Below are 16,447 nucleotides of genomic sequence, written 5' to 3'. Positions count from 1 at the left end.
ATGACCATCGCAAATGAAGACATCATGGTCAGCTTCGATGCTGTCTCACTCTTCACCAACGTACCCATTGCAGAATCAGTGGCGATTGTGAGAACCCTCGTTGACTCAGGAATACCAAAAGACTTTCCTGACCTAGTCAACCACTGCCTTCGGAATTCCTTCTTCTTGTGGAACGGTGATTTCTATGACCAGTCAGACGGAGCAGCGATGGGATCGCCACTTTCACCTGTGGTGGCCAATCTATTCACGGAGAGGTTTGAAGCGGAGGCCATCAACACCTACGATAAGAAACCTAAAAAATGGCTGCGGTATGTTGATGATACATTCATTATCTGGCCCCACGGAACAGAAGAACTGGACCGATTCCTTAATCACCTCAACAGTCGGCACCAAAACATCCGGTTTCCGGAAAAGGAGAGAGATGGCAAGCTACCATTCTTGGACGACATGGTCAGGGGGAAAGGTGATGGGAGTCTTGGACATGCCGTCTACAGAAAGGCCACTAAATCAACCACTACCTAAACGCAATGTCACACCACCATCCCGCCCAAAAGGCCTCTGTGGTATCCTCTCTACTCCACCGCGCCTTCACTGTCTCCGACGCCGATTCCCTGGAATCCGAGAAAAGACTCCTAACCACAGCTCTACGCAAGAATGGATACAAACAGAAAATGGTCCTTAAAAAGGGGGGAAAATGTCGCCAAGCTTCACGCCCGGCCACCAATGGAACGTCACATCACTGAGGAGGATTCGATGACACCAGCAGCGAAACTGACTATCCCGTATATCGCGGGGACTTCGGAGAGGACCGCCAGAATTCTCAAAAAACATGACGTGGTCACCCGATTCAACTGTGTGACCAAGATCCATGACGCTTTGCCCGGGCCGAAAGACCAAATCCCACAGGAGCTATACGAGGGTGTCTACCAAGTGCCCTGCTCATGTGGGAAATCATATGTAGGAGAGACGTGTCGAGGGATGGCCACAAGGATGAAGGAACACGCCCGAGCCATGAGACAGAAGCAGTTCAACTTGTCGGCCATCGCAGAACACGCATGGAGTGGGCCGGGACATACCATTGAGTTCGACATGGCAAGTATACTGGTAAAGGAGAGCCGTTACTACCCACGGCAAATAAGAGAAGCCCTGGAGATATACAAAACGAAGAACTTCAATAGAGACCACGGCTACCCGATCGATAAGACATGGAAGAGTGTCCTGGCCAATCAGCGCCCAGGGGCCTGCCTATATAACTCAGCGGAAAATTAAGCTTCTCCACTTCGACCTGAGGACGGAAGCAAGATGGCTCTCGAAACCGTCGTCACCCAAAACCGACGAACGCGGCTGGAGCGCCCAAAACCCATACGCACCATGGGTTAAAATTGTTTTGCACGTCTTCGCAAATGCTTTTCATCCACGTTTCTCTAGCCTTCCGCACTTTACGACATATTTTGTTCCTTATCCTCTTGTAACGATTCTGTCCTTCCTCTGTTTTCGCAGCCTTGTATTTTCTTCTTTCATCAATGAGATCTAATACTTCCTGCGTGATCCATGGTTTTTTCATAACGACTCTTCTTTTACCAAGAACTTCTTAAGCTGCTGCCTGCAGACCACTTCTAATGCTTTTCCAACTCTCTTCTATTGGTTTGTTGGTCGTATCCTCCCCTATTTTATTTTCTACAGCCTCTTTAAAAGCCAGTTAATGCTGAACCTCCCTCAATTTTTCAACCTGCCATATGTTTTTTCACGGCTTTCTTCAACTTTTTAAATTGAAGGCGTCATTTCATCATAACTAGGTTATGGTCACTATCGATATCTGCCCCTGGATAGCTTTTGCAGTCCTTCACCTGGTTCCTGAATCTTAGTTTCACTAGAATGTAGTATATTTGGAATCTTCTACGGTCTCCTGGCATCTTCCACGTGTATCTTCTTCGCAGGAGATTTTTGAATAAAGTGTTGGCAACCACTAGCCTGTGCTCCGTGCAGAATTCAAGTAGCCTTTCTCCTCTTTCATTTCGGTTACCCAACCCATATTTCCCAGTTATTATTCCGTCTTGACCTTCGCCGACGACGGCGTTCCAGTCACCTAAAATAATAAGATTTTCTTCCCCTCTTACCTGCTTGATAACTTCCGCTATATCTTGGTAGACATCTTCTACTTCTTCGTCTTCATAATCTGACGTAGGCATGTAAACCTGTACCACTACAGTAGCTACGGGTTTAGTATCTATCCTCACCATTACTATCCTTTCATTAAACTGCAGGTAGCTTTTAACACGCATCCCGGCGCTCTTTCTAAGCATTATGCCTACTCCAGCATTACCATTTAGCGATCCCGTGTGTATCATTCTGATGCTTCCACTCCAAAAGTCTCCTTCCTGGGGCCAATTCATTTCGCTGATGCCTAATATATCGAGGTTTATTCTTCGCATCTCCACCTTCAAGTTCTCTAGCTTACCGCAGGTACGAAGTGATCTGACGTTCCATGTTCCTATCCGTAACATTCTATCTCGTTTGACCGATGTACCCTCTCGAGTAGTCCCCGCCCGGAGATCCGAATGGGGGACTAGTTTACCTCTGGAATATTTTACCCGAGAGAATTCATCATGTCATTATATAAATTGAGTGGAGTAGCTGTGACTCCTCGGGATGATAATGTGGTGGTTTCCCTTGCCTTCCACATCGCAGTACTACAGCCGTTAAAGTAAATGTTACCACGCCCGTAGTGGAATGCGTGTCGCTGTACCGACCAGTATGGTCTCCACCTTCGCACGTTGGAAGAAGAGCTGCTGCACTCTCCCTCGAGTGATGAGAGGCATAATTATTGGCGGCCCCCAGTCGCCAAGTCACGGTATCTTCACAGGTTTTGGTATCTTTTAAATGGTCTACCTTACCCAAGGGTAGACCAAATCCCCCTCAGAATACCGCCGCTTTTTGTCCACGACTCCTTATTCGACGAGAGAACTCGCTTATCTCGCAGCTAACCTCTATATCTAAAGGTCGACCCACCTTCCGCAACCCGGGGGACGCACTCGGTGGCTATAAGCTCAGCCACCGAACAATCTTGCTTGTACTATTTTTCATCGTCAGCATCCACATGGAAAGGCCATGCGAGTACAGACTCATGGCTCACTTCAGTGTTGTCATGAATGTATGAGCTAAGATCCTGTTGAAAAATATTGTACTGTAATTGTTGTACTTCGTTTTTAATCTCATAGATGAGAATATCTGCCAGACCCCTGTGATCCCAAGAAAGAAATCCTGCATCTGCCTCTGAGAACTGGTGATATCCCTGAATTGGACCAAGTTCTCAAGTTTGATAAAAATCAAGTTCAATGAGAATAAAGCGTGTAATTGGTGGACAAACAATTGGAGATTTCGTGGTCAACCCATGGAGTTTGCATAGGTTGGCAGTATTAGTAGTTGAAAACATCAGAAATTGTTCCAAGAATAGTTTCTGATGTTAATTTAACTTCTCTTTTTGCGTACTTTTTTGTATACCAGAAAGAGAATGCATCTCTTTGCGAATTAATGTAGCTAATGTAGGATTGAGTTTGAGGTCTTAAGTAGGAGTGGACTATGGGGAAGTCAGTAATGGGTCGAAAGTGGTGACCTGCATTAAGAGATTAATTATTAGTTGATAATGTAATTCATTGAATCACGTGTACTGTTAAAGAAAGGTCTTTTTCAGAAGTTCCGCATGTGCTCCATTAAAGGGGTCAAAAATACACATTATCATTTAATTGTGTTAATGCTCGTTGTTACTATATTATTCATTACCCATGCCTTCATCAGTAGTTTTAAATACTTGAATTTGTATTATTATGCATCAAATAATATAATTTTGAGTATTATTATAGTATTTTAACGTGAACAATTTACATTTGCATTTTGAAATTTTACAGCAGTGTGATACTGTATCCGAGTTTTTTAAACCGTAACCATCCCTGTACAACTAAAAAATCCAAGTCTCATCTAAAATATTTGAACCACCATTTTTATTCCTGATTGTTGTCCGGTAATTTGCCAGGAATTGATCACACATGTCCACTCCACCCATGTGAGAATTGTAGTCCGCGATTGGCACTTGCATTTCGGAAACAGAATAACAAACAGGAGTTTTCATTTTTTTATGTATGCTAATAGTAATCAATTCTGATATGAATAAGTTGTCAGCAAATATGTTTGTACCTGGTGGTATTTTCACTCATCCACTAGTCCTAAAAGTACATCTCCTTGACCAAGATCTGTTCTCTGAATGTTGGCAACAGCATGATAAAGGGTGACTTGATTCGAAAATATACCATAATTTTAACCATAATCTTACTCGTTTCCCTCTAATACATTGCTTGCAGCCATATCTACCCTAGTAGAGGTTAATTGATTCATCCACCAAACAATATTCTCCAGCGCTTACAATTTTGAAAGTCTAGTTCAAAACCTCAAACTAAGGTTGAACTTTATATAGCCTATCCTTGCCATCATTCTTCCCATTATAATAATTATCTGCCAGATGCAGAAACCTTAACATTCCTTCAAACCTGTTCCTTCGCATTGACTGAGAAAGTATTTCGATGGTGCAGTCTGGAGATGACCTCCGATAAAGCCATCAACTAAGTAGACGGTGACCGGAGAGAGGCAATATTCCAAACACTTCATAAATCACTTCGATTTGTACGTACGAATAATGTACCAACATTTTTAACAATTGTTCATAAAATTTGTCTTGAATTTTTTCTGCTGACAGCACTGATGTTAGAGCTATTTCAGATTTGTTTCACCTCTGCTCCATCACTAAGGTACGTCTTCTCTTCTCAGCGGTAAATAGGAGCCCCTATGCTGTTTTCTTGACTTATGTAAGTAGACGAGTTCAAAATCAAATAACAGTTGCAATAAAAGATAAGACATTGAACACCTAAGCAAAATTTATTATTATTTAATTCATCGAAATTAAAATTGTTTAGAATAATTTAGATACCATTTGTTAACGAATGAATCAATATTTATAAGTAACCATGATTAGCCTAGTAACGAAACTTTTCTATCACAGGTATGTTGTTTAATTCTGTACACAATTTTTAATTTACCAATGAATTTGTACTGCACAATTGTATTCAAATTTTTGTAACCACTTAATTAATTTATTTTCTTTATTTTCTTTGTAAACATTCATTATAAATAAGAGCCCTGAGGAAGGAGAATAAATCTCCGAAACGTTGGCCAAATGTGAGTTTAATTTATCATGACCTATACTCCAAGAGCATAAACATTACATTGTTGTTATAATAAGGAAGGTCAGGAGAAGAAACTTTATTCAATATTATACTTCATGAAATGGCAGGAACATAAAACTGTCTTCGATCTATCACTTAATTAGGTTTATAAAATTTTTACTTGTTCATAAATCAATAAATAGAATGAAACATACCTATAAGTCAAAACTTGACATTTTGGTGCCACAAGTGCCCAGACGTATCTTTAGATACGTCAAAACTTTATTGATTAGTTTTGTTATGAGCTTGAAAGAAAAATGAATCTCTTTAAAAAGATAATATTCTTTATACATTTAAAATAAAACAGGTCAAAACTGGATTCAGATAACTCAATGGTTTATGTGAAAATTTAATTTTCACATGACCATAGCATAGCAATTTCTGAGTAGTTCATGACCAGTCATGTGTAAGTAAGCATAACAATAGGTAATATTGGCTTAAATAATCTAAATCACTTGTATACCATTTGAAGACTTTATTCTGTCATATTACGTAAAGAAATCTCATTAACAACAAACCACAGAGTATTTAGGAAATTTTAAATTGTGACGTATCTAAAGATACGTCTGGGCATTAATGGGTTAACACTCGAGCTATGTAGCTTGTTGACGAATAAAGTTCGCCAGTCTTCGAAAACCAAGGATTTCAACGTTGTACTTACATTCTGGTCTAAATTGGCCTCATGTATTTCTATATTGTACTTTAACTGTCTAAAGTGTGATATTTCAAAGCTGAAAGTATTGTAACAGGTTCTTTTTGATCGACGATAGGAACCCAACACCCATGGCCTATAAACTACGCCGCAAAACCGGCTGTGTATCAAATCTGCACCGATATATCAGCCTCAAATATGAATGTACAAGCTTGAACTAATTTCTACAAAGAAAGATTAATTTTAACAAAAATCAAGTTTTATCATATAAAATTTATATATCGTGGTCAAAGTACGCCAAGTGCCCGGCCATGTAAAATTATCAGGCTTGCCCGCACGAGGTTTAACGTACAGTCCTTGCATACCATATGCAGGACCATGGGTCAATGCATCACACAATATTTATGAAAATTACCGTAATATCACACGTAAAATAATGGTAACATAAGGCAGTTTTAAGAAACTACAAATTAGGTAGACAGAATGAGAGAAGAAAAAGGCGAGTGCAACATATTCACTGATAGTAGAATTTCTGGTGAGGTTTCCATGGGTTTTTCATCAGGTGAGATGATTGTATGCTGACGTTTCGATGGTAGAGGCAGCCATTCAAACATTGGCCTACAATGAACTCACCTGGTGAGAAACCCGATAAGACTTTACCATCATAATATGCGGGGAAAGAGTCGCCATTATGAGAGGAGGCAGAGTCCGACTTACCATCAATTCTGTGCTCCCATCCAAACAAAGAAAAGACTTAGAGACTGAAGGTGAAATTTTGCGTATCGAACTATTGCGGCCCTGTGTGAAAGCCACCAAGGCCGCCAAAATTCGACTTGAGACTGTCCTGAACTCCTCTTTCTGCTGAATTTCAGAATACGGATTGGCTCCACCAACTTGCTCTTCCTACTCCACCTTCTTGTTCTCAGAATGCAATCCTGGACCAAGCGCTCGCCTTTATATTGCCTCTCCTCCCATCTGAATTATCTCCATCCTTACATAGATCCTTTTTACCTGTCGTGTAAGATATTTACCTCACAAGTACCGTAAATTGGCGTCATGGCTGTATGTCAAAAAACACCAAAGTAATAAATAAAAAGAACAATATCACAACGTGGAGGTTTTCGGGGTTACTACCGCGTAGTTTCATCTTTGCGGACGACAGTTTTTCTGGCATTGTAGCAGGCGTCTTTAGGTCAATGAAGTGGAGATTCGTGGTATCGCCCGTCTCTTATGCACCCCGTCGGAGGCCGGTGTCTTCTCATTGGCTGGTTCATGAGGCCCAGGTGGCTTCTCATTGGTCCTCACCTCCCGGATCTGTCCTGTCTCTCCGGGTTTACTCTTGAGGACTCTTCTCTGTGTGTTAGGGATGTGCTGGTATCCATTCTCCCTATTGAGGTTGTTCGGTGTCTTCATTATCTCCATAGCTTCCCTAATGATCCGAGGGAAGTGTCTCTTTTTATTGGCAATGACTTTTGCATTGTCATAGTCGGGATTGTGATTCGGTCCACTCCACGTATCCAATATCAAGCCAATTCAATGGAATAAACTTAACCAACATTTTTATTCAATTCAAAAAATTAAATAGAGTAAACATAAATAAAAACACATGCAAAAAACCTTTAGAGAAATTAATGTAGATTCTTTGAAAGGAAAAAAATTAATAAATGATTGATTGGTAGAGGTACACGCTCAATCTCCATAACATTCAATAATCAGGTGCGCAAACATTTTTATTTTGAATTTATTTATAGTTTTAGATTTAGATATGAAGTTAGGAATATCATTCCACACCCTTATACATGAGTTAATGGTGGACAATTGGTATACAGTTGTTCTACATTGAGGAACTTTGAATCGTTTTCTGACTCTAATAGATCTATTTAATACATTGGTCAATATATGCTCTGCCACAGGTGCAATTGACTCGCTACACCCCACAATCGTTTCCTGCGGGGACTTTACCTTTGGCTCTGCTCTCCACATGGTTCACCTGAAGAAGCCTGCTACAATGCCAGCGAAACTGTCGTCCGCAGAGATGAAACTACGCGGTAGCAACCCCGAAAACCTCCACATTGTGATCTTGTTCTTTTTATTCATTTATTTAAGAAACCTTTCACATACAGACACGTTGCCAATTTAAAGCAATTTTTTTAACAATTACATGAATAAGAGACAACACAATAACAATATGAAAGCTAACAAAGCATTAACCAGTAGAGAAAGGAAAACATTCAATTGGCGGACGGATGGGATGGAACTTGTGAGGTGAATTTTTTTGTACGGCAGGTAAAAAGGATCGATGTAAGGATGGAGGGAATTCAGATGGGAGGAGAGGTGATATTAAGTGGAGCGCTTGGTCTACGATTGCATTCTGGGAGTGGGAAGGTGTAGTAGGGAGAGCAATCGGTTGGAATTTGCCAGTATTCTAAAATTCAACGGTGTAAGGGTGTCGCCTGGCGTCTTGTGTCAGCTCGGTTTCGCTCTTGGGATAATGGAAGATTCGCAGAGTCGCGTCCGAGTGATGGGTCCAGTATCTGAAACTCATAACACGTTGCGACATCTCGCGTGGGATCCATCCTCGTGCATGACCCTGACACCCTAATCCGATTAACAACTTGCTCTCGCCTGGGAATTGGTCTCCGCGTATTTCTCCAACCCTTAATGCAGCAACACGTTGTAGTATCTTGGCGTGGGAAGGCGTATGAAATTCATTATCATGCGGCCTTTCCCAGCCAATAAGAAGACGCCGAGAGAGTCACGGGACGGACGCGACACGGGAGGAAGCCTCTTGAAGGGAATAGACACGAGGAGTCTTACGCTGTATCTCGGAGGGGGAGTTTGTACCTGTGCTCTGACAATTAAACGTGTGGAACCAGACTTGTCATCTCATTCTGCCTTCTACGAACCTAGCCCTTCCTATAAGCTTAGTGCTTACAAAAGGCAAATATTTTATTTCATGAAATCTTCTGTATTCAAACAAATGAATCACTTGCGCATTTAGCTAAATGTAATGTAATTGCCGGAAATCAACTTAAAGTTATTATCTTTTGTGGAACCCTAACTCAAGCGTTAGCTGCACAAAAAATGCATTCTTTTTATTTTTCATGAATGCTCTGAGTGGTCACAATAAATGCTGCAATAGTTGCAATACTACGGGAGATGCAAATTTATCTCTTCGGCACAAGCTTCACCCAGTGCACGTTATGACTGAACACAATACTATGCTCCTTTTGACTATGCTCCTCCGGTTGACCGCACGCGACCGCCGGCATGCGCAATGGCTTACCTATTTTAGCACCACCATGCAGAATACGTACTCATACGGAAGTAGGGGAAAGTTAATTTGGTGGTCAAGAAAGCCCACATCGAGAGCCTAACTCCGCTCTTAGTTGGTTGGCGTGGATCATTCAGTGTTCATTTCTGAGTGAAATGCCTCCATTTTTTGATGTTTTCTTGAAAACCGTCATGTTAAAAAAACCGAAAATCCGATGCAACATGCGGAAAAATACATTTCCGGGTATCTGAACTTGTCTCAATTCCGCGACATTGAAACAGATTTTCGAAGGAGGAATTCATTTTTTGCGTAAATTAAGTCCTGAAATACGTAACAAAAGATGGGCATTAACCATTTCCCGAGGATGGGGAATACAATACTCTCGACCGGTTTGTTTTATGTATATAAATCGATGCAAAATACTACTTTTTTCGAAAATATAAAGAAGAATTGACAAAAATTTGCAAAAAGTACCGTAAAATTCAACATTTGAGTGCGAAATGTACTTCGAAAGCATTGATGTTTTTACAATAATAAATTAATAAATTCCTTGAATTGAATACCTTAATTTATGCAACCAAGATTCTCTGTACGTAGTGAAGATAACCTTGTCGCATTTCAAAACTGCCCCAAAAATACGATTTAAGCTACAAGGAAAATAGAATAATTATTATTTAACCTCATTCGAGTGAATATTTAAGAGTTCTGCTTCTATTAACTGACTTACTATTTCTTTAACCGCTTATACATTAATATTGCGTATATTAAATAATTTTCGCTTTCATGATCAAACGAATCAGACTGAACCTGTCCATGTTGTGTTGGCGCGAAGAAGGCTGTTGAAAAGCAAATAAGGACGTCTATAAATCACATGGAGTCATTAAACAAGAGTTGCAAACATATGGAAAGCAGTTACACATGAATCTTCTCAGTACACAGCAGTTACAATACGAATGATGACGTCTGAAAATCCTGCCGAATCGTTCAAAAGGAGTTCCAAACGTGTAAAAACAGTGCCTTACGAATACTCTCCGCAAAAAGGAGTTAAAAAGGTGATTACAAATGAGTTAAAAAGTCTTCACATTGTCAATTTTTGGTATAAATAAGTCGAAATTGAGTTTTACAGCATTCCCATGAGAGATTTTGGTGTTTTAAAAGGGTTCCAAGGCAGTTGGAAAGTAGAAATGTTTCCCTGAGAAACCATGGCTGGCAATACATTGTTTTCAAGAAGACGCATTTTATTGTCATTTGTACAAATAATTGCATGGTGATTGTGGTGCACGCATTTAAACTAAAACCCAAACTGAATCTTTGGCCTTTCCTTAAAACAACGAATAAAAGTTTATGAACCAGTATTTGCTACTACAAATGTAAATAAAAATGATACGCAAACGTATAAGTTATTTTAAGCGTGAAAATTCAAACCCCTTCCCCGGATTTGATGACTTCTAACATCAAGCAATATTATGTTCTTTCGAAGTACATTATCTGTAATTTTATCATCAATTTCGTATAAAAAATATTTTGCGATTTATTCAGAGCTTTTATGGGTTAGCTCGGACAATAAAACTCATCGAAGGGTTTATAATGTAAATCTAATTGCCTGTGAAAGTGAGTTTTAAAACGTGAGACTTTATTTCTGACTACTATTTCGGAAATTTTAGGACAGCGAGAAATTATTCCTTTAAAAAGAATTCAACGCGACCATGCTCCTTTGTTTTCCACATTATTTCTCAATGAAATATAGATCTTCCCTTTGTGCAGCTACACACACACACACACGTACTCCACCTCTCCAACACCTGATCCTTTTTTTCTGGAAACTTACCCTTCCCAATCCCAACCTCGTAATAGAAACGGCGCACAGCGGTCCGGATTGCGACAAAGTAGAAAAAAAAATCAGATTTTCGTAGGATTGTTTTGAAAATTGCACCACTAATGTTTTTTTTTGGCATACTCACTCCATTTCTGCAGTTAGTTTTACATTAATAACATTACTTTAGAAAATCTTGAGGAATTATAATTCATAATTATAATCCTCCCTAGGATACCTGGAATTAGGGTGGTGACAGAGTTTCCAATGGAGTATATGCACCTCATTTGTTTAGGGGTAATGAGGAAGATGATGGTGTCATGGACAAGTGCTTTCCATAGGTTGCAGCTTCCATCCAGAAGCATAGCTTTTCTCAATCAGGATATTTTGGGAGTCCAAAAGTGTGTGCCCACTGATTTTTCAAGGAAGCATAGGGCCATAAGTGAGTGAGTTATGATTGGGAAGAAGAATTTTATTTTTTGGATTTTTTATGATGGACCTCTTGTAATCGAATTTTTGGATAATTCAAAGTTTTTAACTGGTCCCTTGATGTTCGATTTATCCAAGTTTCAGGGTTGGGTTTGGAAACAATATCATATTAAATCCAAAGATGATTTATGTATACGAAATGTGGCAAGGTTAATAAAACTATTGGCTTGAAACATTAGCCGAAAATAAAACTTCGTGTGGATTCGAAACTTCTCATCATAGGCAGATATAGGGGGAGGCATGTGCAGTTACAGCAAACCCTCCATCGTAGGAATTATTAGCTAATCCTAAAGAGAGCTCACCTGATGCTTCCACTACTGCACTATCATCTAAATGGTTCCACACATAATTGTTTTGCTCAAATAGGGTAGGGTTTGAAATTATACCAATACTCTGAATATTTTCAGGAATTTCTCCATACACTGTCTCAAAATGATAAAGCCAAGTTTTCAACAGAGGCACTATCACAAACAGGCAGGGATGGACAAAGCAACAGACTTATTTTCAACTTTGATTAGAGAAGTTGCAATCGCTCGAGAACATCCCTTTTTTGCTCATGTACTTAATTCAAGTTTTCCCCCTTTTCTGTAGAAGTGGAGGTCTCATTTGTGTTGGAAAGAATGCGGTCCTCTTGCATCAATCGATTCGAATTATGCATCTTCATCAGCCTCCTCGTTACCGTTTCCGGGGATAGCATGCTCCATTTGCACATCCTCGGGCTACATTCGTCATTCTCCTTCAGGAGCTCGAGAATTTTCCTCTTCCTAATCACGGGGCGATCTGGAGATAATGTGACCTCCTGATACGTGTATTCTATTACCATTATTCTCAAAGGGTCTTGCATCAATTTTCAGCTCATGTATTGTCTGTATAAAAGCAAGATACCCGAGTTTGAGGAGCTCTAGCGTCTAAACGAAGCAATCAACTTCAATGCAACAAAAAGCATACGAAAGAAATTTCATTTCTGTGTTGTAACATGTACTTTAAAAAATCTTCGGCGTCATAGTATTTCCAGTTCTTAATATTTTTTCCGCAAAAATACCCGTTTTATGCGCGTAAAATCAAGTTTTCCTAATTTGAGCGCTAGGAATTACCGCAGTTTTCGTTCCTATAACTATAACCTTGATATAAAGAAGCCACATCTATCATTAGTAATTTGCCAAAAACAAGCTTTTTATACCACTAAAATTAACGGAGTTATATACAACGCAAACCTCTGCTAACTTCCAAACCAGGGGATCAATTGAAAATTGATATGTACCTACTGTTGTCCTCCGTAGAATGTTAGTAATACATATACGTAGATCATACACTTTAAATGTCAGCAGTAAAACAAAAGTATTAAACAGGCAGCGAACCGACAGCGCAGGTGCGGCAAGCTATGGAAATTGGCTGGTTTGAGGAAGAGTTTCTTCGAGGCGTTGGAGAGTGAGCAGCTGTTCTATCTGTTGAAGCTTGGTCGAAGCTATTTTGATAGTCTCTTTAATCAGCCGGGGAAATTATTATTTCTATCTGGTGATGAGTTTAGAGTTTCCGAAGTACACGTAGTGCATTGGCCTTCCCCATACATGCTCGGCGATGGCGGATAAACGAAATGATCTATTGTTGGTTGTTCTTTCATTCTGCATTTCAAGGCTCGTGATGCTTGGCACATGCACGAGTCTCCGCGAGAGCACTCGACTCGGTGCATTCGTCTTTGTTTCTGAATGGCACTTGGCCTTTCATATGGGGTCGCCTGTCTCCTTGCCACAGGATTATTGCACAACACGACAAAGTCACAAAAAGTGCCACTATGCCGTGTTTTGCCAGAACCCTTGCACCTTTTTCCGATGTCTCGGATGCATATATCATTGAAATGCAGAATGGAAACGCACCAAAGGCCCACCAAAAATTGACAATTTCCTTTATCCGCCATAGGGAAGCACGTCCAAGTATGACTCCGAAAACGCTAGGAAATCTTGGAAGACAAGTGGTTCCTGAACTGGCCGCATTCAGACGCTGATGAGCTGTCCGTCAATTTTTTTTCCGCCACTATACCTATCTTCAAAACTTTATCGCAGGTGACTATTAAAACCTCTCGAGCAGTATCCTCCCGGACATCAGAATGGGGGACTACTTTTACACCCGGAATGTTTTACCCAAGGGAATTCCATCGTGAGTGATAATTTAACGTTGGAGAGACAGCGACTCCTCGGGACAATAATGTGGTTGTTTCCCCATGCCTTCATCATCGCAGTACTACAGCCGTTCACGTAAATGTTCTCACACCTGCAATGAAATGAGTGTCGCTGTACTGACCACCGTGGCCCCTACCTTTACTCATATGAAGATGAGCTGCTGACTTCTCCAGATTATGCGAGGCATATTTAGAAGCCTAACATCGCCAAATCACGGCATTTACAGAGGCTATGTGTATTATTTAGTTGGCCTATCTTGCCCAGGGATAGGCTCATATCTGCTCGAATCACTGCCGCCTTTTCTCCATGACTTCGACATATAAACTTGCTTATATCGCTGCTAAATTTTATGACTAAATGTCAACACATCTGCATCCCCGGCGGACGCAGTCGGTGGCTGCAAACCTTTAACTGGGGGAGCGTAAAATTTTTTCTGCCACTGTGTGCGGGACATGAGCGGGGAAGATACTTTTCCATCGACCAAGGCGTGTGTCTAGCAGGTAGTGCACCCTCATAATCCGGGATTGCTCACCCTACCCCCTCACGACAGACCACGAATGTAATACGTCCTTGGTAATTACTCAGAGACTGAAGACCCACCACCAAAAGTATAAAAAAATAGATACAAATGCGTTCACATAAGTTTCCCCGGCTAATGTACAACAGCAAGATAAATAAATTCCTATGAAATGCAAGGACTCGTTGGAATGGTTTTCATCGTGAATGCGCCGCGGAAAGCTGGGAGCTCTTTCTCTCTCGGAGAGGGGATAATCCGGGTAGCGCTCCCGTGGTGAGGGTGCTAAATCCTCGAAAGATGCCTTTGTGCTCTCTGCTACTAGGTTTGGCCGAGTTCAAGCCGCCGCCGAAAGGTCGGCAAGGAAATCTCAAGGAAAGGCTACCAATTGTAAGAAAATGTGGTCAAACTTTGAAAATCGTTTTCCCAGCACTCACTATGCAGACCGTTTAAAAACGTTCCCGCTCCCTAAGGGATAACCCATTAGTGCATAGCGTCCGACTCATCGGACGTGCGTATATATATTTTTTCTGGGCTCCAATTGACATGCGCTACATAGTAATACTCAATTAAGTTGGCATGGAGATCTGTCTATACAGCTCTTCTAATATTTTAGTTGACTACATAAATGTATCCACTTGAGAAGCATTTATGTAAGATATGACATTCGAAGAATTTCAGTCACCCGCACAGGGTAATTCAATTATTTTTATTTAAGTTTTTTTTTCTTAATACATTGATAACATGCATATCGCTTTTGTCCTTAAGGTTGATCTTATTCTTTCATATTTCTTCAAGTTGTCTTTTACTATTTTCTATCTATATTACCAAAATTGACAGCCGTTCGATATATCGGGCGCCATGCACGGGGGTCGATTCTCGTCGCTAATCTAACATTGGCTGCTCTTATATTTAACCAATTTTTTTATTTTAAAATTAAATATAGTATACTAATTTATTAGTACAGTATATTTTATTTTAAAATTAATATAAATTTATTTAACGATTGAACGCAAGCATATTGTTAGCAACTATCCATAAAAAAGATTTTTTCCTTGGCAATAAATAAATATAAACACCCAATGGCACCTCTGGAGGCGAAAATGATGCAAGATTACCCTCAAATGTAACATCATATAAACTATATGATTGGAGAAAGGAGACTCCTCTAGTTAACCTAAAATGCATTTCTTCATTCTAAAAAGGTATTGAAATGTGAAAGTCGACTAGACTTTTTCTTTATTTTTCACAGATAAATTTTTAAATCACATTTGCATACAAAGTGTCATAAATTTTAGATATAAAAATGTGAACCTAGCTTTGTAGGAGGAACTTATGGCATTCCTCTGCGATAAGATAATGTCAGGATACGCTTAATCTTTTTATATGTAATCTTTAATACATGTTTATCTGTCGGCTACGTGTTTCCAGACGGCTGAACGGATTGCGGCTAAAGTTTGTAAATAGATGAATCCCTTGCTCGCTCGCTCCGTAGTACTTTGGCTGCGTCCGACGTGTCCTCTGAATCATTTTCTCATTACCAAACCCTGCAAGTGCGCTCAGCGCCACCTGGTATCCACTCCCCACCCTCTGCTTACTCTCCCACCCTCCGATATCATCCCCATTCACTCTGCCAATATTTGTACATCTTCCACCTCCATTGCTGCCTTTTCTCGCAACTTCACCATTCTAAGGTTAATGGCCCAAGATTATCCTTGCTGTCCTTTTGACGGTGAATTCCGACAAATCGTGACGAATCGCTCAGCCACGAGTGATATACAGAAATAGGAATAAAACAGCATATATTTTAACAATGAAAATAAATAACATGCTGAATACATTAAATTAACAAACTCAGTCATAAGCGTTTTTTATTCATTAATATCACATTATTTACAAAAAGTTGACAAGAATAATTATTTCAACAAAGAATATTCAAAGAACACATGATTAGGTCTAAGTAAATTCGGAACCAATTAGAAGATGACAATTAATACTGGACTTAAAGCCAGAAACATTGGAGTGAATATTGTGGACGTCTTTAATCAAAAATGTGTACTGTAGGCTGCTTCATCCTAATCTGATAGCCTGGGTGTGCCCTTTTCTGCAACTACTCTCCTTCAATATTCATAACGAAAATCCAAAAACTCATTACTTGGCACGCATTTCATAGAAACATGTAGATGGCCCATCATCCCTATTGACACAATATCATCATTCACTTATCGTTGTGCAGGCGAAAATTAAACATTAGA

The 16,447-nt window shown here is 40.0% G+C and overlaps 2 protein-coding genes across 2 annotated transcripts in view; one reads left to right on the top strand and one right to left on the bottom strand.

Annotated features, from left to right (window-relative positions):
- On the top strand, positions 1 to 522 carry LOC124173277. The gene has a single exon (XM_046552796.1). It carries the CDS (start codon positions 1 to 3, stop codon positions 520 to 522), a length of 522 nt encoding a protein of 173 aa, XP_046408752.1.
- A 50-nt stretch (positions 523 to 572) lies between these two features.
- The window catches only part of LOC124173276 (zinc finger protein 2 homolog), a 28,115-nt gene continuing 12,240 nt past the window's right edge, over positions 573 to 16,447 (bottom strand). The window contains exon 7 of the mRNA XM_046552795.1: positions 573 to 611. Within this exon, the coding sequence (XP_046408751.1) occupies positions 573 to 611 (39 nt within the window). The remainder of the gene's footprint in view (positions 612 to 16,447) is intronic.

The sequence above is a fragment of the Ischnura elegans genome, assembly GCF_921293095.1.
Source record: "Ischnura elegans chromosome 13 unlocalized genomic scaffold, ioIscEleg1.1 SUPER_13_unloc_4, whole genome shotgun sequence".
Taxonomy (NCBI): Eukaryota; Metazoa; Arthropoda; class Insecta; order Odonata; family Coenagrionidae; genus Ischnura; species Ischnura elegans.
The sequence above is the reverse complement of the archived record's forward strand: the minus strand, read 5'-3'. Positions and strand labels throughout refer to the sequence as shown.